Raw genomic sequence first — 26,854 nt, 5'->3', positions numbered from 1 at the left:
ATTCATAAATTCATATAAATAATGCGGTAAATTATAAGACCCTGTATATTTGCCTATCGCTTCCGCGGGCACTTCCTGTCCAGCAAGTATTTCAAGCTAAACCTATGCGTTGTATAGTCCAACGAAACGGTTACACAACCTATTTGTATATCCGTAAAGTACTGCTGATGCTTTATTAAAACTTGATGTAATTAAATATTATGCATTAAAAAAGTCTTAATAAAACTGACATATTATTACTTTTTTTATATCAATTAAAAATGAATTATATATAATAACTTCTACAACAATTTTAAGAAAGTATTATCACTCAACAAATTATATTTTTGCCTGATGTTATTAAACAAGAAAGACCAAACAATTACAAAACGAATGGCTAATTTGCCGAGTCATAACAAAAATAATTATTATTGATCATATCCAAATTAAAAATTGTAAATCATATCAACAATCGAAGTACTTTATTCAATTAAGATATTTGTAATTACTTAGTTATTACTTTTAAATCGTTATTTTCGTGACTACTAACGAAATGTTGTTGAGTTGAATGTTGAATGAGCCCAGCAATAAAAAAGAATAAATATAATTATAATAATTGAATTACACTGATTGTATGATGAGACGTTATTATATTGTAACAAAAAGTTACTATTAGCCTTTTTAACTTATTAAACTGACGGGTATTATTTTGTTATTAATTAGGTAAGGTTGGTAAACTATAAATAAAATATATACAATATTTACTAAAGATTGTTATAATAATAGAAAGTACAGTTAAATATTTCCTCAATGTTTCCGCGTACTAAAGAAGTCTGTCACACTACAACCGCAAATCTTTATTTATAATACTATTCTTAAACTTTCGAAATTACATAAAATGTGGTTTTGAATATAACATGAAGTTAATTAAATCATGTATATAATTTTTGAAGGTAGCATAATTGTTTAAATGAAATAAATTTTGAATTTGAAAATCAATACATGCGCACTAGCTCAGAAGGTCAGTTGACTATAATTGCTGTTCGCGGCTTCGCGCCATCGATCCTCCCCTATATTTCTATAAATTTACTTCCGCTGTCCTATAACGAAAACGTCAAACACAAGTGTTAAAATTTAACCGTAAACAAATAGAATTAGTTCGTTTTAATCAGTAAACAATGTCTAAAATGACTAACGTAAACTCGAGTCTGGCTTATGAAATATTGCTTTACCTAAATTCTTTCTATTTGGGAATGTTTTTCGTATGTGAAATCGCTATGGGAATATTAAAGGCGATAAATGTGTCATATCCAGAAAATGCCCTATGGACTGAAGCAGGAATATTTTGTTTGCTTTGTCTAGTTGAAGTAATACGTATTTTTCTAGGAAGACGTGGAAATTTAGCCAGTAAAAGTAAGTCGAAAATAAAAGCCGTAGGAATGACCACTTATTTAATATACTTACAAAAAAATTAATTTAACAGAATAGGCATTATTATTTCTCGGTTTTCAGTAATGAAAGACTTTAGATAATAATAAAGATGTTAAGCAAAATTACTGATTTCCATTTTTCATTTTCAGAAGTTCCTGTGTTTTTTTCTGTGTTATTGACAATACCTTGTGCAGTTGGTGTGTGTTATTTCCTCATTTACCAAACATATATACTAAGACTAGAATACATATGGTGCGCTGTGATGTTAATGTTCCATGCCCTGGAACTTACTTTTGCCATTTTATTCATTTTTACGGTGTGTAAAAACCAACAGTATGAATAGAACAGGTTTAAAAGTACCTCCTTGCCAAAGAAATACTGATTGCCAAATTGTTTACCAGATTGTAATGCTATTTATATACAATCTAAAACATTTACATTCTTATTCAGAGGAGAGTACTTTACACAGACATTTATAAAGATATTTTTATAGATAGATGTTTAAAAATAGATTATAAACTGCTTTTATAGTGTGGAATTTATTCAATAATGTTATAAGAAACAAAATGTTTAATTAAAATGACTGTTAAATTAATGTTTGCTTGTTAATTATATGCAATTGTAATTAATCCGCTTTTGTACTTAGAAGCTTTAATAATTTAAGTGAATGGCCATATATTTATCGTCCTGTTAAATAATAAAATATATACTCGATAAACTTATTTGTAATGTACAGTTATTAGGGGAAATAAAATATTGTTCATAATTGCATTCTATATTCTTAAACTACACAACTTATACACTAATTATTCTTGAGGTGGTGTTATATGATCAGGCATTTTTTGGCATTCCACTTTTGTGACTTTAAGAGCACAACCTTCTGGAAGGTTACGTTCGATGTATTCCAAAAATGTGTCACATGTTGAACCAGTGAGTCTTTGTAAATGAATAAATCTGAAGTATGTCCTTATTTCATATTGCACCCTGTGCTTTTTGTAGATATGAACACATCTCAATAATGTGTGTCTTTCCTTTTCTGCTTTCCTCAAGGCCCAGCTAAAAAAAGCAATAATTAATACAAACAAAGAATATGATAAGGCATTGACAGTGTTATACTACAGTGTTACATTATCATGCTTCATAATTCATAATCCAATCTCTGGTCAGATTGTAATCCCATCAAACTACGATAGCAAGGGAATCGAGTGTGCATATTCTTGAGCAATATAATATAACCTTGAAGAAAGACGGCCTTTGAGATTGGCCATGACTAAAATTTATTAGAATTTAAGTGATGATGCATCTTAAAAATAATGTAACAATAGCTTATAGTGGTAACTATTTATATCATATTTGGTACTTTTTATATATAAATCAGATAAGAATATTACAATACTACTTACTGTCTTAACAAAATTTTTTTATATTAATGTAAACCAAAATCTTTTTTTGGAGATGTGATTTGAACAACCATTAAGACCTAAAATAGAGACCTTTATTCTTGCAAAATTTTAAAAGCAATTAGTTGCCTATCAAATTACCAAGTCTTAGTACGTATTATTCTTAGTATTCATTTTTTAACTGACCCAAAATGGAACTATGAAACAAACCATATTTATTAATACCTAAAATATAATGTGAAATATTTAATAAAAATTAGGGTAAGACAAACTACCTTTTAGTAACTTCAATGCCTAAATGCGATGCAGCAGCAATACAAAACCAGGAATAACTTAAAAGTACAGCAGGGTCAATACCCCGCATCTCCAATTCTACTCTCTTGTATAGTTTATCTAATTCGACCGCAGGTGGTACATCTATGGGTGTCACAGGAGTTATAGTCGCTGAAGCAAAAGACCTGGTCAAGGCAGTTTTATTAAGCATTACATTTCGTACTAGTGGTGTAGATCGCCATAAACCCTGAAAAAATAAACAAAGTCGTTAAAATAACCTTTTTAATTTATATATCGTAAAATTCAAGTTTGAAGCGTCTTACTCTTATAGCGTTCATTGTATATTTTATGAATATACAAAGTCCTTAAATGTTTCACAAATGCTTCGCTGGTAATATTTTTGTTTGGTTTTTCTTAAAAGTAACCTATATTTCTTTGTAAATAGGTACCATTTTTATAATTCTAAATGTCTAATGTCCGAAAGTGACAGTTGACAGAATTACTGCTAGGCACTGGCCCTTTTGGGACCTCATATATTCAAGATTAGGTTGAAATTGTTATAGCTTAAGAGATACGTGGTAACTTTAAATTGTTACGTGATGAATTTATTACACCCATACATTTAAAACAATGAATAATAAAATTTAATATGCGACTTTAATATCGATATACGATTAAAATAAAACAATGTGTACTAAAAATTATAAGGAGCTATTAATATCGTCAGCCAAGCCAACCGTATAGGTATATCTAGATAACTTTCTAGAACATAACTAATTATCCTATAATTATTTATTTAATTTAAATCAGAAATATACATCTCACATTGATTAATTTAATTGTAAATTTAATATGTAATTTAGTGTTATTATTTACTTGTCTTAACACTTTCATTAAAATTACAAATTTTGTTGTTACGGTGTAAAGAGATTTACTATGTATATTGTCTGTCGTCTCGTCTCAGTCTGTCGCTGTCAACTGTAAAGTGTCAAAACGTCAAAAAAATTGTTATGAAAATAATTGCAAAAATTGAATTGAAAATAACTTTTTTCTATATATATTTATATAGGCATATTTAAGCAATCAAAATGGTAGGACATCTCATGTTGCTAAAAATATTACATTACAAATTACATGGCAAAAAAAGAACGAGAAATAATGAAAAGTTAGAAATTAGTAATAGTTCTTCAGAAACAAAGGTACCATTTATTAAAAAGGAAATTAACTATGTTGATGATATGCAAACTACTTGTAGAGTTTGCTTAAAAGAAGGAGACATTCCTATTTATGGTAACGAGATAGCAGAAGATATTTCAAAAGACCTTTGCACGTTTGGAGAAATTGAAGTCTCTGCTGACGATAATTATCCTAAATTTATCTGCCAAGCCTGCAATGTACTCCTGCAAAATGCATTATTACTTAGAAAAACAGCACAACAGTCGGACAAGATTCTACGTCAGCCACATGAAAATGACAACGACGACAATTTAATGAGAAACGACGATTTTAGCTGCTTCGAGGAAAATGGGGCTAAAAATCAATCAAGTGAATACTATTGCAGAAAATGTGACTTAAATTTTAATACTTTTGAAGAATACAGTGGACATAGGCTATCGGATGAACATGAAAACATGCGACAAACATGTCCGATTTGCAAGAATTCCTATGCTACATTATATTTTAGAAGGCATATGGCTCTACATAAGGTAGATACACCATACATGTGTGATATATGTGGAAAGAAATTTATTGTTCAAGGTCAGTTTACAAGACATCGAATGACTCATTTCTATAATCTTCCGTTTGAATGTTCATTGTGTCCTTATAGGGGGAGGTTTAAAGAGTCCTTGAAAATGCACATGCGCTCCCACACTGGAGAGAAGCCGTACCAATGCAGTCAGTGTCCAGCTCGTTTTGTTAACAAAAGTAATCTTAACAAACACTTGCTCACTCATAAAGGGGACCATGATTTCAAATGTGAATCATGCGGAAGAGGGTTTTATACCAAAAGAGATTTGGATTTGCATTTCAAAGTAGATCATACTGGCATAAAAGACCATGTGTGCAATATATGTGGGAAAGCATTTGGGTATAGGAAACAGATGATGAAACATCAGCTTAAAGTTCATAAAAGGGAGAAATTTAGAAGTGGACGTATGCCTCTATATTTGCAGTATGAGTCTAAAAAAGACTTGCCTGAATGATTTAATTAATAAGTTATATTTTATATAGTAAACGTAGAACTATACTAGCCGAGGATTTATATTCATTATTGATAAAGCATCTAGGATGATAATTATAATATTTAAAATAAAAAGTTATTACAATTACGAATTAAATGTAATTCGTAATGTAACAATATCTATCAATATGTTTTTATTTACTTTACATATTTGGCAATATTTTACACTTACTTCATAAGTTATGAAGTGCTATATCCCCATTAAGCCAAACATAGAGCATTATAATATCTTTGCCGACATGAATGTAGTAATATGTAGTCTATAGCGGAATATAGGCTGACAATGGCGTACCAAAGCTCATATTTTTCCCTCTTCCACGTCCAGTTGGGTTGCATTTTCAACTTATCAATCCAACTGGTTGAAGATATTGCTATACTGCATTTTTCAATCAATTTATTATATTACCAATAATATATTGGTGAAAACAAGTCTTAAATCCAGTTAAATAATAAATAAAAAAGATAGTGAGACTTACTTTTCGTCAAGTTGTTTAAAGTATGTGGCAAACACTTAAGCTATGCTTGGTTAAAGCTTTTGTTCATAACAGAAATTAAGTGAAAAATACAATTTTTATAATATATTAAAAAAATAGCCACCACACATTAAAGATGCCTATTATGGTTTGTTAAGATGTGTTAGGTGTTATGTGAGAATGCATAGAATATACTTACATAAAAATAAACCAATAAAAGAAGGTGCGCGCCGTCTGCATATAAACAGCTTAACAGTTAAACACCAGGTTACTTATTCTCCTGTAGTTTTTGCTATTTTCATATATCAAAGAATAGTAAGTTTAATTTACAAGTTTACAATGAAAATGGTAAAGGAATGCACAAGGGTTCCAATTTGTATCAGTGAAATTCGACACATGCAGGTTTCCTCACGGTGTTTTCCATCACCGTCAAGCATGAGATGAATTATAATAACAAATCAAGCACATGAAAATTTTGTAGTGTTTGCCCGGGTTTGAACCCACGATCATCGGCTAAGATTCACGCGTTCTTACCACTGGGCCATCTCGGCTGGGTGTCCAGCTCTCGGAAAGACATAAATTACATATACGTCATGAGGTCAATTCGACTTTGACCAAGTCATATAAACAATAACATAAAATATTCTCTTTAGTTTTTAAGTACCTATCATTCGTTAAATAGATGATGAAAAGCTTAGTACAAAAGTTGACAGATTACTTACAAATTATCGCTGACGACCTGATTAATTACAATTCCAAACTTAAATTAATGTCATTTATGTCAAAATATTGTCTTTCTAAGTTGTCACTAAAGACGCATTTGAATTTATCTAAATATTTAATTTGGTAATTCATTAAAAAATTGACAATGGCGAATGAAGCAGAAGAGACTGTTCGCAAACTATCCCTGCATCGAGGTGTTGTAGGAGTTATTGTTGTTAATGGAGAAGGAATACCTATCAAAACGACGTTAGATAATCATGTGTCCGTTCAATATGCGGGTTTAATGAGTGCCTTAGTAGATAAAGCGAAGGCTGTAGTAAGAGATCTTGATCCGTCAAACGATTTAACTTTTCTCCGTATTAGAAGCATGAAAACTGAAGTTATGGTCGCACCAGATAAAGATTTTATTTTAATAGTAGTACAAAGCCCAGCTGATTGACAAAGTTATATAAGAATATGCGATTTTGTAATTAAATTATTTATTATCCATAATTTGATTGTATTGTTTCTTAATTTATTGAAATAGGTGTGAATAAATTAAACTACAATTGAATAAAAAGTAACATTTTTATTTCTTATTCATAGTTATAACACTTTTCATATGTTAAGACTAAAACTTTGGAATGACTACCATCCGCGGTTACCACCTCTATTTCCAAAACCACCTCGATATCCGAACCCTCTTCTGTTCCCATTGTTATAACCGTCATTACTATTACCATAATCACTTCTACCTCCGAAGCCGCCTCTACCTCCAAAGCCGCCTCTACCTTCAAAACCTCCTCTACTTCCAAAGCCGCCTTTATTACCGAACCCACCTCGACTTCCAAAGCCGCCTCTAGTTCCAAATCCATTATTTCCGGTGCCTCTTGCAAACCCGCCGTTACTTCCGAAGCCACCTTGATTGGCATATCCTCCCTGGTTTCTTGGACCGTTTGTGCCCCAGCCTCGTGCCCCTCCTCTTTTAAATCCTTCGGGTCTAAATGACAATATCGGTGCGTCTCGCTGTATATTATAATCACCGGCGTCCATAACGCAAAGTGCTTTTAAGCAATTTACAACCTACAAAAATTAAAGACTGAATAAAGATCACTTATGTCGATTCGATTTTCTTTTAGTAAAGAAAATAATGTAGAGCACACCTATAACCTAATGAAAACAATTTTAACCTAAAATGCCGTCAAGAATGTCGGCGAAGTTGTTATTGGAAATTTGGAAGTAAAATTAAAGTGGATATAAGTAGTAAAATGGAATACCGTTAAATATAAATAAATATACATTAACCAAGAACAGTTTGTAGTGTATAATAAACAAAGCTATTGGAAAACCGCATGGAATATTTAAATCTGAGGTTTGGTTATTTTTCTTCATTTTGGAATACACTATACATTTCTCTTCATCACAAGACATATAATCAATATGGTTGATTGGTTTAAAAAAGCCAACATTTGCAATTTTTCATTGGTAAATATAAAAGAAAGAGGTGATTAAGTGTTTCATTTAGAATGATGCTGGAATGTTGCTTCAGTCTTCAGTCTGGTTCAACTTACTTTATTTTCCGGCGGTGAGAAGTTTAAGGCAGAATCCGGTTCGGCCGCCGCTCGTTCTACCAACTTCTCTATAGCCGGCCGTAGGGCTGTCACCAACGCGGCTGATCGTGCTGACATGTCAAAATTGAGCCAATTGTCCACTCGAACCATGTTATCGATCTAGAAAGTTCCAAACTTAGTATTATACTGAAGGTTAGGCACTAGTCTATAGTACTATTATAAAGTTTGTGAGGTTGTGGGGGGTAATCTCTGGATCTACTGAACCGATTTTGAAAATATTTTTACCAATAGCTTTAAAGCCACATCATTTTTGAGTGACATAGGCTTATATATTAACACGAAAAATTAAAAGACTTTTTTTCGTGGTAGTGGTTTGCAAAGTAAGTCAGAGAAAAAACCGTCGAACGAAAACGTTTCTTACGAACGCTGCCTTTACGATGAGACATATATGATTGAGTTTTAATTGATAATGCCTACAAAAAAGTTAACGTCACAAAAAGTAGTTTTTTATATTAAAAAAAGTATCCTAAATCGTTAGGTCATGTTTATTGGTCATATTATTAACAATTATGAATTATTATCAAAATAAGTGAACCTATCGTTTCAAGTTCTTAAAACAAAAGACTTTTCCCTTTTACTGCATATAATTTGGACCAATGGTTAAAGAGATAATACGACATATGTATGGAACCGCGACCGTGTCGTAATCTACATATTAATTGTTGGTTTTTTTCATATACAACACGTCAATCTATTTAAAAATAAATTGTTTTATTACCAAGGAAATTTTATTTAGATAAAATTAATTTTTTACAGTTTGTTTTTTGGTTGCCTAGTTTAAGAGATAATTTAAAATATAAATTTTATTAATGTTCGGCCAATCAATCAAAAGTAAAAATGTTGACCGCCTAACGAAATGGGCTCGGGTCAGCTAGTAATAATATTATATTAGAGCTAGTAGCTATTAGCTAGCGCTCATTGCAATGCAACTTTGTATAAGATAATGCTCACATTAACTATAAAAAAAAAACTACTTAATCAGATATTTATCATCACCAACGTGAGCCAATCCCAGCCCATAGGCTTCTCCTAAAGTGCTTTTAGTTCTCATTTTCTATACACCATAATATATATTAATAATAACTCACCCATTCAACCTTCCTGCTACCAAACAGCAAGATATGAAGTGGTGCTACCATGGTAGTCTGTTTACAGCTGATCGCCCTGGTCCTTACTTTTTCACCAAACACAAACAGTGGTGATTGAAATTTCTGCTGTTGATTGCTACAGTTTACTGATGTTTTATGAATCAACGCCGGTTTGCCTTCAGTTGTAAGTACCTGGAAATAATTAATAGTCACATTAATATTTTTTTTTAGTTAGGAGGAACATTTAATGGGGGCCAAGATTTTATTACTTTATTTTTAGGTGATCTACTAACCACCGATAATCCGAGATGGCCTAGTGGTTAGAACGCGTGAATGTTAACCGACCATCGTGGGTTCAAATCCGGGCAAGCACCACTGAATTTTCAGGTGAAGGAAAACATCAAACCTGCATGTGTCTAATTTAATTAAAATTCATCTGCATGTGTATTCTACCAACCCGCATTGGAGCAGCGTGGTGGAATAAGCTCAAACCTTCTCCTCAAAAAGGGAGAGGAGGCCTTAGCCCAGTAGTGGGAAATTAACAGGCTGTTACTGTACTGTGCTGTACTAACCACCAACCTATTGATATTTGTTATCTTCACTTTAACATATCAATAGTAATTCACCAACCTTTCTCTTCCCTTGATGCAAGCATACATTAGGATACAAGCCCATACAAAGTAAGGCGATAACCGAGTCCAATACTGGGTCTTGTACATTTGGATTCCATCTCTGAGGTATACAACATTCCTCTGAAAATCCTACTGCCGTTGTCAATATATCTGAAATTTTAAAAAATATCGAATTTAATTACTTGAACGTAAATGTATTCAATGCATTTTTAAATATAATAATGATATTTAAAAATGCAGGATTATCAAACTTCTAAACTCGATCACAATAATAGAAAAATACATCAAGGGCACAGACAATGTATGGTATCTCATATCATAATAAAAAAAAAATGGAGACAGTTGATTTTTGTTTGGTTTATATTTTCTAATATTATTTGGTAAACAATTGTTATTCTAATACATAAAATAAATGAATTACAACTAAACTTACTTATCAGCTGATATTTAGCTTCGCAAGTGACACGAAGGGTTGTATGTTGAACACCTTTCCAATCACACCATTGCACTTCAGCGTCTTCGCCCTTCGCACGTTCCCTCTCCCACATCTAGAACATAATAAACAAACGTGTATGTAACGCAAGTTTACGTTAAATAATTTTATCGCAGAACGTTTTTTTTTAAATTAAATTCATTAGTGACCTGGAAAGCGTTAAGCATAGCGACATGGTCCGATGCCCTTTCACCAGCGAGTGCACGCTGGTGACCACTGAGCCTTCTCCTGCCTTCCACAATGAAGATCTCAGGAAATGTGGTAGAGTTAGCCGCCATGGTAGTGAGGGCGTCACCTACTCCCAGGATAAAACCCAGTACCATCATTTTGCCGAGGCGAGGTTCTGGAAAAAAACGTTCAAACATGAAAACATTTTTTTTTACGAATTTATAAAACTTACGGTAGCCAATTAAAATAATTAGACAATTGTACAGGACATACTATCAACTTTAAACCTTTTTTTGCAAGTGGGGGGGGGGAGTATGTAGGGCTCGCCGGTGTCCACGGCGACGATTGCGCCCCGAACATCGGAATACCTACTAAAAAACCAGCGATACCCTTTCCGTCTTAACGAGGAGCGCCACGAGATCCACGTGACCAAATAACAACTATAACCCATTCCGACCACAAGAGGAATAAAGACGAAGAAACATCTTTGACATTGAATTGACACGGTATCATTGGTCGAGATCTTGAATAATCTATTATATCTATTATGTATTCCCGAAAAAATTGCATTTTGAATGTCAACGAACTTTGTACATAAGTTGTTGAGTGGAATAGTGTATTATAACTAAGATATATCTATTTATATAGCATAATATAGCAGAGTAAATCGTATGGAATATGGAAATCTAAGGTTATGTTTAAATCTACTCCTTTTATTCTATTGGAATAGGCTGTAGGAGTCTGTCCGCATACACAAGACAAATTCTATTGTCCCACTTTTACAGTCCGAGGACGACGATCAGACACAACCTGATCAGACTCTGGGCTGCTGCTGAAAATTTATCAGCATAAAAACCCAATAACTTTTATTGTTTCGGGATTGTAATGAAAAATTCTCAAGATCTGCAGTGGTGTGTGCGATTACCAGTGATAATAAATAATAATACACATAGTCCAAATGTTTTTAACCTATTGGTAGTTTAGCGAGAATAGTTCCCAATGGAGTAAGTGCGTCGTTGTTATCCAAGCAGCCCAAGTCACGGAGTAATGCCTCGGCTTCAATGACAGCATCCAGTGGTGGAGGTTCAGGGGCCTTGGATAGAAAGTGACCAATATTCCCGAGACGTAACAACTTGATGCTGCAATTTTTTTTTTAATTATATTATGGATATTTTTGGTTGACATTTTTATATATATATTTGATTTATATATTGAATATGTTATAGTAAATAAAGTTTTAATAATACCTTAGAGCGAGTTCATGCAATGGTGTCCTGAACATTTCAGCTGTTTGGTGCTCATCAAGACGATCGAAACGTGCTTTAGAGCATAAAGTGAAACATACTCCGGGACTAACTCGACCAGCTCTGCCTTTACGCTGAAAGACAGTTTTTAATTATTACATTCAAAGAAATTTGTATATTGTTATGTTTGTATACAAACAATTATCGAAAAAAAATTATTACATTTTTAAAGATGGAGGAAGATCTTTATTTAATTTTGTAATACTTTGTTGGTGTCGACTGCCTCGTTGGTCTAGTGGCTTGATGTAAGGCCGCAGACCCGGAGGTCTTGGGTTCAATTCCCAGGTCTGGTCAATAAAAAGTTATTAGGTTTTTCTGTCAGAAAATTCTCAGTAGCAGCCCGGAGTCTGGAAGTTGGAAGTATACACTCCCGTGCCTCGGAAAGCACGTAAAGCCGTCGGTCCTGCGCCTGAACTCTTTCCAGTCGTGTCGAGCATATGGGCCACCTGATGGTATGTGGTCACCAAGGCCCATAGACATTGGCATTGTAAGAAATGTTAACCATCGCTTACATCACCAATGCGCCACCAACCTTGGGAACTAAGATGTTATGTCCCTTGTGCCTGTAATTACACTGGCTTCCTCACCCTTCAAACAGGAACACAACAATACCAAGTACTGCTGTTTTGCGGTAGAATATCTGATGAGTGGGTGGTACTTACCCAGACGAGCTTGCACAAAGTTCAACCACCAGTAAATCTTGTCCTTTATTTGAATGAAGATAACAAAAAGGGGCTGTATTGTACTATACATTAGTCTATAGTAAAAATTGAGAGACAAAGGGAGTTGACTCGAACGTACTTAGTGATAGTATAATTTTGCCCTAAAGATATGAATATATTTTGTTTATTTTGTTTATTTGTAAGTAAGTGAAACAAACAGCATATTTTATATTACATAAAACTTATAAACCTTAAATAACACACATGCCAATACAGTTTCCACAAATAATTAATCTGGAAGTGAACATATATATAAAAGAGATAAAACAGTAAAATTAAATGTATGGTAATTAAAAAAAAAAAAAACTAACAAAAAAAAAAAAACTAACAAAAAAAACTAACAAAAAAAAAACTAACTAACAAGTACCATATACCTGTTCAAGGTTAGTCCGGCTGGCCCAGACAGTGGCGTATGACGTCATATTGTTGTGTGATGTAAAAAGTTTCATCTTGGCCTTACAGGAGTCTATCACGTAGACCACATCGTTGATCGTTATTGAAGTTTCCGCTATGTTTGTCGCCAGAATTACCTGCAATATAACGCGAGTTTTATGTCTTACAATTGAAATATTTTACGAGGGGAGTCGATACTTTATCCTTTTCTGTACCCCTGACAACGTGGTACTGGTGGTAGGGCTTTGTGCAAGCTCGTCTGGGTAGGTACCACCCACTCATCAGATATTCTACCGCAAAACAGCAATACTTGATATTGTTGTGTTCCGGTTTGAAGGGTGAGTGAGCCAGTGTAATTACAGGCACAAGGGACATAAAATCTTAGTTCCCAAGGTTGGTGGCGCATTGGATATGTAAGCGATGGTTGACATTTCTTACAATGCCAATGTCTAAGAGCGTTGGTGACCACTTACCATCAGGTGGCCCATATGCTCGTCCGCCTTCCTATTCTATAAAAAAAAAAAAAAGTGTATGAAATATTTCATGATGATCTGTCGAGAAGCTAAGACATAAACGCATAGCAATCAAATTCGCTTTCGCTTATTTATCTTATTTTAAAAGTAATTATAACTTTTTTTTTTTTTAATATCCTGGGACATTTTTCACACACGGCCATCTGATCCCAAATTAAGCTTGTACAAAGCTTGTGCTATGGAAACCAGACAACTGATATACTACATATAATACTTTTCATTTGTAAATATATACTTATATAGATAATTACACCCAGACTCAGGACAAAAAGACATGTTCATGCACACAAATGTATGAACTGAGTGGGAATCGAACCCACAACCTTCGGCATGAAAGGCAAGTATCTACCAACCACGCCAACCGGCTCGTCAAATTATTGATTGATAATTCCACTTACACGATGTATTATTGCGACGATTTCATAAGCCATCGACGTCTGTGCAATATTATTTTACGTTTCATTCTACGTGATTACTATTTCAAGTGTTTTTTTACATACCTATCTTAGTAATATATAGTATCTCACTAAGGATTAAAACGGATATAATACACATTATTCTATCTACCTTGAACCAGTTATATAAAAAAAGTATAAATCACCTTAGTAAGTCCCGGTGGTGGAGTTATAAACACTTTCTTCTGATCGTCTCTTGGTATTTGACTGTGCAAGGGCAGTATCACATACCTATCGGTATTTCCGAATATTTTGTTCTGAGACAAGTGCTTCATGAGTGCGAATATTAGATTCCAGCCCGGGAGGAACACTAAAATTGCCCCCTCCTCACCCAAATTGCTTATGTAAAGCAGGAGAGCTTCAATCAGTTCGAAACTTAGCTGAAAATATAAGTATTATTATTTTATATTTCTGTAAATAGCTAAATATATTAAAAATATATATTTACAAAAGGTACGCAGAATATGGGCCACCTGATACACTGCCATTGTAAGAAATTAATAATCCCTTATATCGTCAATGTGCCACCAACTTTGGGAACTAAGATGTTATATACCTTGTGCCTGTAATTACACTGGCTCACTCACCCTTCAAACGGGAACATAACAATACTGAGTATTGCTCTTTGGTGGTAGAATATATGATGAATGAAATTTGATTATAGAATTTTTTTAATAGTAATTATAATTCTTACTGAAAGATTAAACTTATTTGTTTGACGAATAAAATATTTAACAATTTTATTATTTCAGTAATACAAACTTACATCTTTTTCAGATAATTTCGTCATAGCTTCGACAGTCTGAGTTGAATAGTTGCTATCGATTTTGCAGTTTTTGTTCAAATCTTCCTCTTCCTCAATACCTTCACCTGAATTTAATTAATTTCATTACATTAAGTAATTGATTATTGTGTTTCCAGATGACCCATTGATTAATATTTGTAATTCTTAACTAAAGGTTGTGGGTTAGAATTCTGGCAAGCATTATCAAATTTTCGTATGCCTTATTTGTATTTATTTGTAGTTAACTAGTATTCGACTGCGTGTTCGTCACGTGTTAGAGGGACACGGCCGGCTTTTTTAATAGAATAGGAAGGCGGTAAGTGGTCACCAACGCCCATAGACATTGGCAATGTAAGAAATGTTAACCATCTCTTACATCGCCACCAACCTTGAGAACTAAGATGTTATGTCCCTTGTGCCTGTAATTACACTGGTTCACTCACCCTTCAAACCAGAACACAAAAAAACAAAATAATGCTGTTTCGCGGTAGAGTATCTGATGAGTGGGTGGTACCAACCCAGACGAGCTTGCACAAAGCTCTACCACCACCGACTATTAGGTAAACAAAGTACAAAAGTACAAGTACGTCTTTAGGATTCAAGCTTGCTTTATAAATAACTTTTATCAAAATCGGTTCAGTGGTTCAGCCTTGAAATCGTAACAATCGGAAAAATATCGTAACGAAACCTGCATCGTGTGACAATTTGCCACATTAGTATCTATTTGAAATTTTTGGTATTTATTTTTGGATTTGAAATTCATACTATACAATATAATTAATGCAATTTCGTAAATAATATTTGTAATTTTAAGTCTAATCAACAAATCACCACACCATCCTCATCATCATCTTCGTCATCTCTAGATGCCTTCTTCCCTGATGATTTCCTCTTCCTCGTATCTGGTGCCGGCATGAATTTAGTTAGCTCCACGCAATCTTCGAGGAAATATTGTTTGACTGGATACGTACGACCCGGGACCTGCACAAAGAGAAATAAAAATAATATTATTTATCATCCATTATAACGTGCCATAGAGAATGACATTTTGCATTACTAAGGAGCTTTTACTGAGTAAGTGTAAGAGAACAAAAAACCGGCCAGTTAGATTCGACGGTTAATTTGTCAATGCAAATATCAGTCATCCTAGAAGATCAATCACCATCAAAAGTATTATAAAAATATGCTAATAAGCCTATACACCCAAATATAAACGCAGTTAAATACTATTGTATATCCGATTCCAAGGGTTTTATTCCAGATAAAAAACTTTGACGTTGCAGTGACATGACATCTGTGGTCATGATTAAAAAAAATTATATTCATTGTGAATCTGTCAAAAATGGCGTTTTAAATTTCGGCGAAGTTGTTATCGGAACTCTGGAATTAAAATACCATGAAGTGGAATATATATATATATGTAAGCTATAAGCCGAGATGGCCCTGTGGTAAGAACGCGTGAATCTTAACCGATGATCGTGGGTTCAAACCCGGGCAAGCACCACTGATTTTCATGTGCTTAATTTGTGATTATAATTCATCTCGTGCTTTACGGTGAAGGAAAACATCGTGAGGAAACCTGCATGTGTCTAATTTCACTGAAATTCTGCCACATGTGAATTCTACCAACCCGCATTGGAGCAGCGTGGTGGAATAAGCTCCAAACCTTCTCCTCAAAAAGAGGAGAGGAGGCCTTTAGCCCAGCAGTGGGACATTCACAGGCTGTTACGGATTACGGACGGATATATATATATATAAACCACAAGAACTATTTGTAGTACATAATGTAGCAGATATATTAGAAAATCGCATGGATTATGAAAATTTTTTTAATTATTTGGAAAACATACAGCATAATATAACACATAAACATTTGATAACAAAATAAGTCTCACATAAGCCAACAAAGTTTCCACTTTTTTTTTTGTTTTTATTTGTTTATCTTTACTCCCGCCATTGGAATGTAGTAGAGAGATTATAGATATATCACGTCTATTGTAATAGACAATTCGTATCACTTGAATGACCATAATTACCTCAATAACGGGACAATTTCCGAAATAGTTGACGAAAAGTGTAGTGTCGACGGTAGCTGACATGAGAATTATACGTAAGTCTGGGTACGTGTGCGCCATGTCCCGTAACAAAATGAGTGCGAAGTCCGTGTCGGCGTCCCGCTCGTGGACCTGTTACATAGAACAAAATCATACTATAAATACAGAACTTTTATAATATATAATAAATAGTAAATAGGTTAAAACATACTAAATGTTTGTATATTGTAATTGTTGTCTATTGGCATCAATTAATCATTTGCTATGTACGCTTTTTATTGTAATGCATATTAGAATAATTAAATGTAAATAAATAAATAATTTGTATTTCCTATGTTTGAGTATTCCTATATATGAGTGTATATAGTAAGTAAGTTAACTCGAAAAGTAAGTAATCCTTTTGTTGCACCTGAACTATTTCCGGTCGTGTCAGATTTGCCGTCCCATCGGATATTGTGCGTGATGGAATAGAGATTTAATCTGTGTTTATAATAATCAATTTTAAATACTTAAAATCAATTGTTAAGTTAATCATGATAGCTAAATATTGTATAAATTGTATGTACAATTTAACGTTAATAACAAACCTCATCAACTAAAACGTGGCTGACACCTCTCAGGCCACCTTCCAGTTTTCTTAACAGAACACCGATAGTGCAGAACATAATGGAGCCGTATGGACGAGGTAGCACCGATTCGAAACGCACGGAATATCTGAAAAAAAAAACAATCGAGGAAATTCAAGAACGTATTCCTTTTTCAAAAATGTTTACGCATATTGTTACGCGCACGCACACGCACGCACACACACAAACGTACACACACATATACACACGCGCGGTAATGTAATGCTCACCCCACACTGTTGCCGAGCTCCTCGCAGCGCTCGGCCGCGACCCGCTCGGCCACGCTGACGGCGGAGATGCGTCGCGGCTGCGTCACGCACACGTTGGCCCACGCGCCCTGACCGCTCGCCACGTAGTCGTCCAGAATGAACTGACACACCTGGCGGGTACGACACTTACTTGAGGAGGTTGTCTTTACTTTTAACGCGCACCAAACATTATAGCATTATAACTTCTTTTATAGACGACAGTAATTGACAACGGTGTGAGAAAGAAAATATCTGGGTTTAACCGATATGTATCTTATAGATTGCCTCGTTGGTCCAGTGGCTTGATGTAAGGCCGCAGACCTGGGTTTAATTCCCAGGTCGGGCCAATAAAAAGTGATTGGGTTTTTCTGTCAGAAAATTCTCAGTAGCAGCCCGGAGTCTGGAAGTTGGAAGTGTACACTCCCGTGCCTCGGAAAGCACGTAAAGCCGTCGGTCCTACGCCTGAACTCTTTCCAGTCGTGTCGGATTGCCGTCCCATCGGATTATGAGAGTTAGGGAATAGAGAGTGCACCTGTGTTTGCGCACACACTTGTGCTCTATAATATATCCTGCGTAGTTGGCTAATCTCTGTTGAGATTGGCCGCCGTGGCCGAAATCGGTCTGGAGGACATAATTATTATTATCTTATAGTCAACATGTCATTTATAAAAAAACTCTTAAAAGTATTTTAATTTATATTATCAGTTTTATATATTATTCAATGGTCACTTCAGTGACGTGTACGAACCTGAGTGGTTTTGCCGCATCCGGTGTTACCGCGTATGATGATGACAGGATTCTCATTTATCGCTTCCATGATTTGCGAACGCATCGCATAAACCGGTAACTGTTCTCTTTCACGCACACTCTCCTGAAATGACAATTTTATTTATTTCTAGGCAGTTTTTAGGTATAGACAACAGACCACTTTTAATTTTAAGCCTCAAATTCAAAATACATATTTTGTCGTAAATATTAACCTGATAAAGCTCACTATTCTGACAGACGTTACGATGATGTTTCTCCAAGTCAATGCTGATGTCATCCAAACTCGTAGTCGCCAAAGGTCCTTCATCTAAAATTTAGAGATATCCCACACTAAATATTTATTACATTATAAATAATTTGTGTTAGTTTGTTGGTTTTCAATAAACAAATACAGAGATACTAATCCGATTGTTATGGATCTTTAACATCGTGATAGCATATAATTTCAGTACAGATAAAATATATGTATTATTTTTATATGTTAAATTTTCTTTTGAGATACAACTTATTGTGTCAATAACCGGGATAAATAAAAGAAGCCGAGATGGCCTTGTGGTTAGAAGGCGTGAATCTTAACCGACGAGCGTGAGTTCAAATCCGGGCAAGCACCACTCAATTTACATGTGCTTAATTTGTGATTATAATTCATTTTGTGCTTGACGGTGAAGGAAAACATCGTGAGGAAACCTGCATGTGTCTAATTTCATTGAAATTATGCCACATGGTTTTCTACCAACCTACATTGGAGCAGCGTGGTGGAATAAGCTCCAAACCTTCTCCTCAAAAGGGAGAGGAGGCCTTAGCCCAGCAGTGGGACATTCACAGGCTGTTACTGTGTCAATAACCATTTTGATGATAGTGTTAATCACATCATCATGTTTATGTGTCATTTGATTACATCATTCACATACAATGTGCGTTCTAGATTTTTTTTTCCATTAAGTCATTTTATTCGTAGACAGAGGTAGCAACTAATCGGAAGACTGGTCTTGTAACAACTCATGTTAAAATAAAGTAGCAAAAATTATATAAATTTTCATTATTTAGTTCATAATACACGATCCCATAGCTTACCGATATTGCAACAAGTCCAAGCGTTCCAATTGGCTTGTGGCGGCGACCAGGACACTACTCCAGAGGGCGTTGGTCGCGCCTCCCTCATAGCTTTCACTCTGTCAACTTGTAGCAACGTAACGCCCTGACCCTCGGCTTGTTCTGGCTGCGGAGTGGTTACATCCACTGGTTCTATGTTTAATGCTGAAATTTGTTTTGGTTTATTGTTTTATAATATTTTTTCATTTTATAAAATAATTTGTTAAAGTTTCCTCATTATCTTAATAATCCTAAAAATAACAAATGGGCAGGTATACCTTGCAATGCATCTTCTAATTTTTTCTCCAGTTCTGGGCTAATAGCCACTTTATATGGCTTCATGATACCTTCAGCCGATCTGAAATTTCAAAATGAATTAATTGAGATTATAAAACAGGATCATAAACTGGTGGTAGAGCTCTGTGCAAGCTCGTCTGGGTGGGTACCACCCACTCATCAGATAATCTACCGCAAAACAGCAGTACTTGGTATTGTTGTGTTCCGGTTTGAAGGGTGAGTAAGCCAGTGTAATTACAGGCACAAGGGACATAACATCTTAGTTCTCAAGGTTGGTGGCGCATTACTGATGGTAAATATTTCTTACAATGTCAATGTCATGTAAAAAAAAATGTATTTTCATATTTTTCTACTATGGCTAGTGAATGGAAATCATTGATATACTAAATATAATATGATATACATGTATGTATTAAATGTACAAGTAGTCACTCCCTAAAAAAAATTATTATAAGCTAGTTCCACACTTACCGGTCCTTCTTCAATGTTCCGCTGAATGCTTCAATCACACCGAGATGGTACAGCTGACGTACTAATGACAAAGCACAGGACTTGCTGGCGGTTTGTTTATTCGAAGCAGTTTCACGTCCGGTCACATTACGTCCTAATTGATGAACGTATATAGACATCTCACAGCAAAAACTCCTGTTGGTGTATTATGGAGAATATTTGAGGATTTATTAATATAAATAAAATGTTAAAAAAACATTTACATTTACATAAACAAGCTTATATTTAAATCACGAACGAAGCTAATTAAAAACCTAGGAATAACCTCATAAGTTTTAGTAAAATTGATAAGGTAAAATGAGTATAAAATTCAGTTCCATGATTTAATACCCGCACTATACTAATCAATCAATCAATCAACAGCCAATCGTTGTCCACTGCTGAACATAGGCCTCTCCCAAGGTGCGCCAAAGCTCCCTGTCCTCCGCCTTCCGCATCCAGTTGGTGCCCGCCACCTTCTTAAGGTCGTCGGTCCACCTGGCTGGAGGGCGCCCTACGCTGCGCTTGCCGATTCGCGGTCTCCACTCTAGGACTCGTCTGCTCCAACGGCCATCGGTCCTACGACATACGTGACCAGCCCACTGCCACTTCAGCCTGCTAATTTTGCAAGCTATGTCGGTGACTCCGGTTCTTTTCCGGATAATCTCATTTCTGATCTTATCCTTCAAAGATACTCCGAGCATAGCTCGCTCCATAGCACGCTGAGCGACTTTGAATTTGTGGACTAGTCCCGCAGTTAGTGTCCACGTTTCGGCACCGTATGTCATGGCAGGTAAGACGCATTGGTTGAAGACTTTCGTCTTCAAACATTGCGGTATAGACGACTTGAGGACTTGACGAAGGTTGCCAAATGCTGCCCATCCCAAGCGAATTCTTCGATCGGCTTCCTTCTCGAAGTTGTTCCTACCGATTTGTATAATCTGTCCTAGGTAGGTATATTCACTAACAACTTCGAGAGGTTTGCCCTCGACGTATATCGGTCCCGGCACGACATGCCTATTGAACATGACCTTGGTCTTGTCCAAGTTCATGCCGAGACCGACACACCGGGAAGACTCGCCTAGGCTACGCAGCATTTCGGTGAGTTGTTCCAGCGACTCTGCTATGATGACGATATCGTCGGCAAATCGAAGGTGTGAGATGTACTCGCCGTTTACATTGACTCCATACCTAGTCCAATCCAGCGTTTTGAAAACGTCTTCCAACGCGTTGGTGAACAGTTTCGGGGATATTACATCCCCCTGTCTCACCCCTCTGCGCAATTGGATCGCCTTCGTCTTACAGTCCTGGATGTGGACAGTCATTGTAGCGGCGTTGTACAGACATCTCAGTACCTCGATATATCTCCAATCGATATGACATCTCTGCAATGAGTCGAGCACTGCCCAGGTTTCGATGGAGTCGAAGGCTTTCTCGTAGTCCACAAATGCCATACACAGCGGCTGATTGTACTCTTCGGTCTTCTGCACAATCTGCCGAACAGTATGGATGTGGTCCACGGTGCTGTAGCCTGATCGAAAGCCGGCTTGCTCTGGGGGCTGGAACTCGTCAAGTCGTCTGGCGAGACGGTTCGTGACGACTCTTGAGAACAGCTTATACACGTGACTCAGGAGGGAGATTGGTCTGTAGTTTTTCAAGAGGGTTTTATCACCTTTCTTGAAAAACAGTACCACCTCACTCCCGCTCCACGTTTCCGGGGTCTTGCCATGTTGGATGACGGAATTAAAGAGGCTTGCTAGCTCTTTCAGGACCGGAGTCCCGCCTGCCTTAAGCAACTCTGTTGTGATTCCGTCATCTCCCGGAGATTTGTTGTTTTTAAGCTGTTCTAGAGCCGCCCTAATCTCTCCTTGGTCAACGACCGGGAGCTCCTCGGAGTAATGGCGCATAAGAGGGGCGCGTTGGTCATCAATACTGATTCCCATGGGTTTATCCGATCTTGAAGAGAACAACTGCCCATAAAACCTCTCTACTTCTCCGATAATCTCAGGCCTAGAGGTAACGACCCCACCATTTTCAGTTTTAAGTTTTGTCAGACGCGGCCTCCCAAACTTGCGAGCGAACACTTTCGATCCCCGATTTTGCTCAATCGCAGCCTTGATGGCACGGGTATTGGAGCGTCGGAGATCGCGTCGCGTCAGCGTTTTTATTGTTCGGTTTAAGGCCTTATCTGACAAAAACGATGGTAGTTCTCGTCGTTTTCTCATGAGCTCGAGTGTCTCAGCAGAGAGTTTTGGTGCGTTGTCTCTTCTCTGTGGCGGAAAACACTTGCGGGATGTGTTTTGCAGTATTTTGACCAGCGTGTCGGTTCTCTCATCAATGCTGCTTATGGTTTCCAACGCGGTGAATTGATTTTGAAGTTCCATTTGGAACTTTTCGGAGCCTTGAGCAGCTTGGAGCATGGTAGGTCGGAGAGTAGACCTCATCATTCTCGATCTTTCGGCTTTTAAGTTGATATTTAGAGTGCCTCGAACCAAGCGGTGATCACTTCCGGTATTAAACCTGTTGATCACTGAAACATCTCTAAATATGTGCCTTTTATTCGAGATGATAAAGTCTATCTCGTTCCTTGTCACGTTATCGGGGCTTCGCCAGGTCCACCTCCTCTGAGGCTTCTTTTGAAAGAAAGAATTCATCAAAAAAAAGCCCCTGCGCTTCGAGAAAGTTTACCAGCATTTGCCCCCTGTGATTTCTGCAGCCCAAGCCGTAAGGTCCGACTTTCGATTCACCGCTATCTTGTACTCCCACTTTAGCATTAAAGTCTCCCATAACAACATTGTAGTGGGCCCTCGAGGTGTCGTTGAGGGCCTTTGCGATGTCCTCGTACATCGCTTCGACCACATCATCAGAGTATGTCGAAGTTGGCGCATATACCTGTACAACCTTCAGGGAGTACCTGTCGGAAAGTTTTAGGACAAGGTACGCTACCCGGTTCGACACACTACTGATTTCCACAATGCTGCTAATGAGATCCTTTTTGACTAGAAAACCGACACCACCCTGGGAGAGGTTATCACCTTCGCGGAAGTAGAGTAAGTTACCGGACTCTAGAGTTATCGTGTCCTCCCCCTGTCTTCGGACTTCAGATAACCCCAGTATATGCCAGTTTATATGACTTAACTCTACTTCTAATTCGGCGAGGTGATGGTCCAGCCTCATCGAGCGTCCATTATACGTTGCCATTTTCAGTCGTTTTATACGGTAGCCTGCCGTGAACCGGTGATTCTTAGCACCCCCTGCCCTGCCGATACCGCGACCGCTACCTTGGTCGGGCCTAGCGGGCTTGCCGGTAACTGGGGGCCTTTTTTTGTGCGCATCTGCCATTTAGGGAGGTGGTTTGCCCATACTCGCCGCGCTGGGCAGGCGTGTTGGCGAGCGCAGTAGGGGGTAAGATGTTTATGGGAGGGGGGACGCTGCTGCCCATCCCCCCTTTTCCCCGTCCCTCAGTCGCCTCTTACGACACCCACGGGATGAGATTGGGGGAGTACTATTCTAAGCCGGTACTCCACTCCTATACTAATAGGTGAAGTAAAATAAAAAAAAAACCTGTCTATGCTGTCTTGTACTTAAAAGGATTCTGTGAGGTATTATACAAAAAGATTATTTTTAAGAAATAGATACAGAAAACATCCAATTTCAAAAATGTATATTTTCATTAATTATTATTCATTAGAAAAACAAAAAATTAAATTTATATGAAATATTAATTTACATACATACATTTTTTTTTACATTTTTTTTTCGTATTACTTACCGTAAATAAATGAAGAACAGTGCATTATATCTGGGAGTGTGGCCGAATGTAACACCGGGGTACAGAGACCAAGGACCTGCATCCAAAACAATCTAAGACTAAATACGTTTCCAATTACAAATAAATCTCCAATCATAACTTTTATTTTGCACTGGGTGAGATTAACAAGTAATCATCACCCAATACTCACATTGGGTTCTCATTATGTTAGTTTGTCTTAGATATGTTTTGGAACGCCATTTAAAGTAGAGATGTTGGTAACTTTGAAGCCAATTTTGCATTTTACTTGCAAATTTGGTTTCTACTAGATTTAAATGTATAACTTGCATGAAATTTGTTTGCATGAAGCTACTTTTCAAGTTTTATCTAAATTATATTCATTACTTTCAACGACGTTCAGTGCAGAGCTGCACAGAATGTCGTTGTTCATCCATGATCCATGAAAGTATAATTAATTCATAACTTCAACCTCACTCCCAGACTTTATATTAATTAATAGCTAGCCATTGATTTTTCAAATTGTGAATAAACAGTGGCAGTTAAAAAACAAATAGTAATAGATATAGAATATGAATCGCAGAAACAAAATAAATCCCAAATATGATATTAATAATTGTATGACAGTTGTAACTTTATTGTATATATACAAGATGAAAATTTGAGCTAGAGCATAACTTGCAACTGTTTTTTTTAATGACTAGTGTTCGCCCAGTGGAAATTCAAAAACATATGAATTTATAAGATTTTCTTTTCTTATTTAATATTTTTTTAATCAGAGCAAAATCGGAGTGTCTCTTTTTTTCTTATATTATATATCTGTCATGTTATGGTTCGACATCAAAAATTAAAAAGAAAAACACAATCATTTTGAGCTTAGGCTTTGGTAATAATGTCAACCTTTCATATTATTATTTTTTTCAATAAATCGCTTATGAGTAATATGGTATAAATAAAAAGTTGCCAGTCCAATGAAAATTAAAAAAATTGACAAAAGCATTTCTTAATATAAGTAAAATTTACATTTGACATAAAATTAGGACACATACCTTGTATGATCAGGACCCACTGCTTTATATACATAATCTGCATTGATTTTGTTTATTTGCATAAATTGATGGAGTTTTGATTTTGCATTTTCCATTGTCCAGTTACCATGAAGACTGGCATTGACATCTAGATCTTCCGCTTCTTCAACATTCTTCTGCTGTTGCAGACGATCTATATAAGTGAAGTTTTCTCTTTCACCACCATAAGCTTGGTATGCTTGACCCATGCTTTCAGGACCCTTGCCATCCTGAAAAGCAAAAAAAAAAAATTAATACAAGTATTACTTTTTTCTTCTTAGCCCTAAAAAATATTTTTTATAGGAAAGGATAGTTGGTGATATTTTACCTGGAAAACAGGTTTATTCTGTTGTTCAGTAATAATATTTCCTTGATTTGTTTGTTCCTCCTTATCAAACTTTACTTGGACATCTGCAGGAACGTCATTAGCAGCTACTTCCCCAGTTCTTACTAAGAAGTTGAGGAAATCTCGTGAAGCATTCTTCTGGGCTTCCTTTTTTGTCACAGAATTACCAGCTCCAACATAAGTATAGCCCTCAACGCGTACTTCACATAAAAATCTTTGACGATGTTTAGGACCTTTTAACGAAAATTAATTATTTTTTTTTATTGTTATGTCAGTGAATCACCACCTAATCTTATCGATAGTCTTTTTCTAAATTAAAGCCTATTATTACTATAAAATAAGTTTTAGGATTTTTGAGAACTAAACAATTAATGTGGATCTAATTGTACCAGCTCACCCTTCAAACCGGACTATAACAATAATAAGTAGTGCTGTTTAACATTATTATAAATGATGAGTTGGTGGCAGCAGAGGCTTGCACAAATATATACAACTAAGAATTACAGAAGACCTCAATGAAGTTAGCTCCATATCAAATCAATTCAATTTTTATGTCTAAAATTTTGTTGATTGACAATTTTATTATTTATGAAAAAAAATAGCTCTTTTTTTTATTATCTTAGGTTATTTTTTTTAAATAATCTTATTTTAAAAACCTTCCTACTATACCCAGATAACATTTAAGATTGCTGCTTAGTGCCTCAACATAATTGATTTTTTTATTATCGACTGACATGAATTTTATGTCATTAAATAATAAATACCTGAACTAAATAAGGTAGAGGTTATGTTTCTATTACATATTATATTATATTCTATCATGTCAACTTATTTAGGCAGCAGTCTTATTTTTCATAATATTTTTTTTTTAAATTAAACTATATTTATATGAACTTAACATAAAAATTTCATTTATTTATTGACATTTGATTATAATTAATTTAATTGCTTATTTTCATGAAGGAATTCAGAATTATACATAAAACATGTCTTACCAGTAGCGCGAATATCAAAGGACGGTGTTAAGCTTTTCTTTGATGCCCACGAAAACAAATAGGATTTCACATCCATTGTCAAAACTTTAAACGTAGATAATGAGAGATAATATTAATATTTATTAAATTTTCCTAAATTCTCACTAGTCAACTAATAATTATAATTTAAATCTTTATAACAAGGATGCCGAGACACCAGCTCAGCTCGGTGGTTAGAGGTTGACTCTTCTCTAGTGTCCACTTTAGGTGAAGGTGACGTCTTACAAAAGTTACAAAGAGTATATTATAACTGTGCTTAAGAAATAAAGTATGGTATGGTCTTTCAGGTGGAAAATTTCCAAAATTTCCATATGATCTTTACTTCAAAATTCAGAAGTTTATCGATCTGTCAAAATAGCCA

At 35.7% G+C, this 26,854-nt stretch overlaps 5 protein-coding genes across 6 annotated transcripts; 3 read left to right on the top strand and 2 right to left on the bottom strand.

The window, feature by feature from the left end:
* Positions 1-1,075: 1,075 nt before the first annotated feature.
* Positions 1,076-2,110, top strand: LOC126778333 (transmembrane protein 216-like). The gene is made up of 2 exons (XM_050501842.1): positions 1,076-1,392; positions 1,560-2,110. Exons 1-2 carry the CDS (start codon positions 1,158-1,160, stop codon positions 1,751-1,753), a joined length of 429 nt encoding a protein of 142 aa, XP_050357799.1. The 5' UTR covers positions 1,076-1,157; the 3' UTR covers positions 1,754-2,110.
* A 56-nt stretch (positions 2,111-2,166) lies between these two features.
* Positions 2,167-3,661, bottom strand: LOC126778304 (28S ribosomal protein S10, mitochondrial). Its single transcript, XM_050501805.1, has 3 exons — positions 3,407-3,661; positions 3,086-3,330; positions 2,167-2,466 (listed from the first exon to the last, which is right to left on the bottom strand). Exons 1-3 carry the CDS (start codon positions 3,419-3,421, stop codon positions 2,217-2,219), a joined length of 510 nt encoding a protein of 169 aa, XP_050357762.1. The 5' UTR covers positions 3,422-3,661; the 3' UTR covers positions 2,167-2,216.
* A 411-nt stretch (positions 3,662-4,072) lies between these two features.
* LOC126778221 (gastrula zinc finger protein XlCGF17.1-like) lies at positions 4,073-5,357 on the top strand. The gene has a single exon (XM_050501699.1). It carries the CDS (start codon positions 4,172-4,174, stop codon positions 5,285-5,287), a length of 1,116 nt encoding a protein of 371 aa, XP_050357656.1. The 5' UTR covers positions 4,073-4,171; the 3' UTR covers positions 5,288-5,357.
* Positions 5,358-6,063: 706 nt separating this feature from the next.
* Positions 6,064-7,034, top strand: LOC126778326 (dynein light chain roadblock-type 2). The gene has a single exon (XM_050501834.1). The coding sequence runs from the start codon at positions 6,667-6,669 to the stop codon at positions 6,958-6,960; it is 294 nt and encodes a 97-aa protein (XP_050357791.1). The 5' UTR covers positions 6,064-6,666; the 3' UTR covers positions 6,961-7,034.
* A 41-nt stretch (positions 7,035-7,075) lies between these two features.
* LOC126778078 (dosage compensation regulator) lies at positions 7,076-26,821 on the bottom strand. 2 transcript variants are annotated; one of them, XM_050501436.1, is made up of 23 exons: positions 26,455-26,821; positions 25,442-25,692; positions 25,096-25,343; positions 20,260-20,433; positions 19,770-19,849; positions 19,474-19,656; positions 18,612-18,706; positions 18,380-18,502; positions 17,614-17,762; positions 17,345-17,471; positions 16,740-16,889; positions 15,540-15,684; positions 14,686-14,789; positions 14,066-14,299; positions 12,913-13,068; positions 11,760-11,890; positions 11,482-11,651; positions 10,494-10,687; positions 10,285-10,399; positions 9,850-10,001; positions 9,220-9,411; positions 8,072-8,230; positions 7,076-7,583 (listed from the first exon to the last, which is right to left on the bottom strand). In XM_050501436.1, the coding sequence occupies exons 1-23, from the start codon at positions 26,528-26,530 to the stop codon at positions 7,149-7,151; spliced, it is 3,843 nt and encodes a 1,280-aa protein (XP_050357393.1). In that variant the 5' UTR covers positions 26,531-26,821; the 3' UTR covers positions 7,076-7,148. The 2 variants fall into 2 exon arrangements, with proteins under 2 accessions (XP_050357393.1, XP_050357394.1); XM_050501437.1 differs by lacking the exons at positions 25,442-25,692; positions 26,455-26,821 and adding an exon at positions 24,050-24,125 and having other exon boundaries at positions 25,096-25,202.
* Positions 26,822-26,854: the final 33 nt, after the last annotated feature.

The sequence above is a fragment of the Nymphalis io genome, chromosome 25, assembly GCF_905147045.1.
Source record: "Nymphalis io chromosome 25, ilAglIoxx1.1, whole genome shotgun sequence".
Classification (NCBI taxonomy): domain Eukaryota; kingdom Metazoa; phylum Arthropoda; class Insecta; order Lepidoptera; family Nymphalidae; genus Nymphalis; species Nymphalis io.
Note: the sequence above shows the minus strand (reverse complement) of the source record. Positions and strands in the feature narration are given on the sequence as shown.

What these genes read in the sequence shown, in the direction of transcription:
- LOC126778333 (XM_050501842.1), top strand. Translation starts at nt 1,158, where the DNA reads ATGTCTAAAATGACTAACGTAAACTCGAGTCTGGCTTATGAAATATTG. An exon ending in TGGAAATTTAGCCAGTAAAA is followed by an intron (nt 1,393 to 1,559) that starts GTAAGTCGAAAA and finishes TTTCATTTTCAG; the next exon opens with AAGTTCCTGTGTTTTTTTCT.
- LOC126778304 (XM_050501805.1), bottom strand. An exon ending in GGCATTGAAGTTACTAAAAG is followed by an intron (nt 2,467 to 3,085) that starts GTAGTTTGTCTT and finishes TGCTTTTTTTAG; the next exon opens with CTGGGCCTTGAGGAAAGCAG.
- LOC126778221 (XM_050501699.1), top strand. Translation starts at nt 4,172, where the DNA reads ATGGTAGGACATCTCATGTTGCTAAAAATATTACATTACAAATTACAT.
- LOC126778326 (XM_050501834.1), top strand. Translation starts at nt 6,667, where the DNA reads ATGGCGAATGAAGCAGAAGAGACTGTTCGCAAACTATCCCTGCATCGA.
- LOC126778078 (XM_050501436.1), bottom strand. Translation starts at nt 26,530, where the DNA reads ATGGATGTGAAATCCTATTTGTTTTCGTGGGCATCAAAGAAAAGCTTA. An exon ending in TTGCATGAACTCGCTCTAAG is followed by an intron (nt 11,652 to 11,759) that starts GTATTATTAAAA and finishes AAAAAATTGCAG; the next exon opens with CATCAAGTTGTTACGTCTCG. An exon ending in GTAGCAGGAAGGTTGAATGG is followed by an intron (nt 8,231 to 9,219) that starts GTGAGTTATTAT and finishes GGAACTTTCTAG; the next exon opens with ATCGATAACATGGTTCGAGT.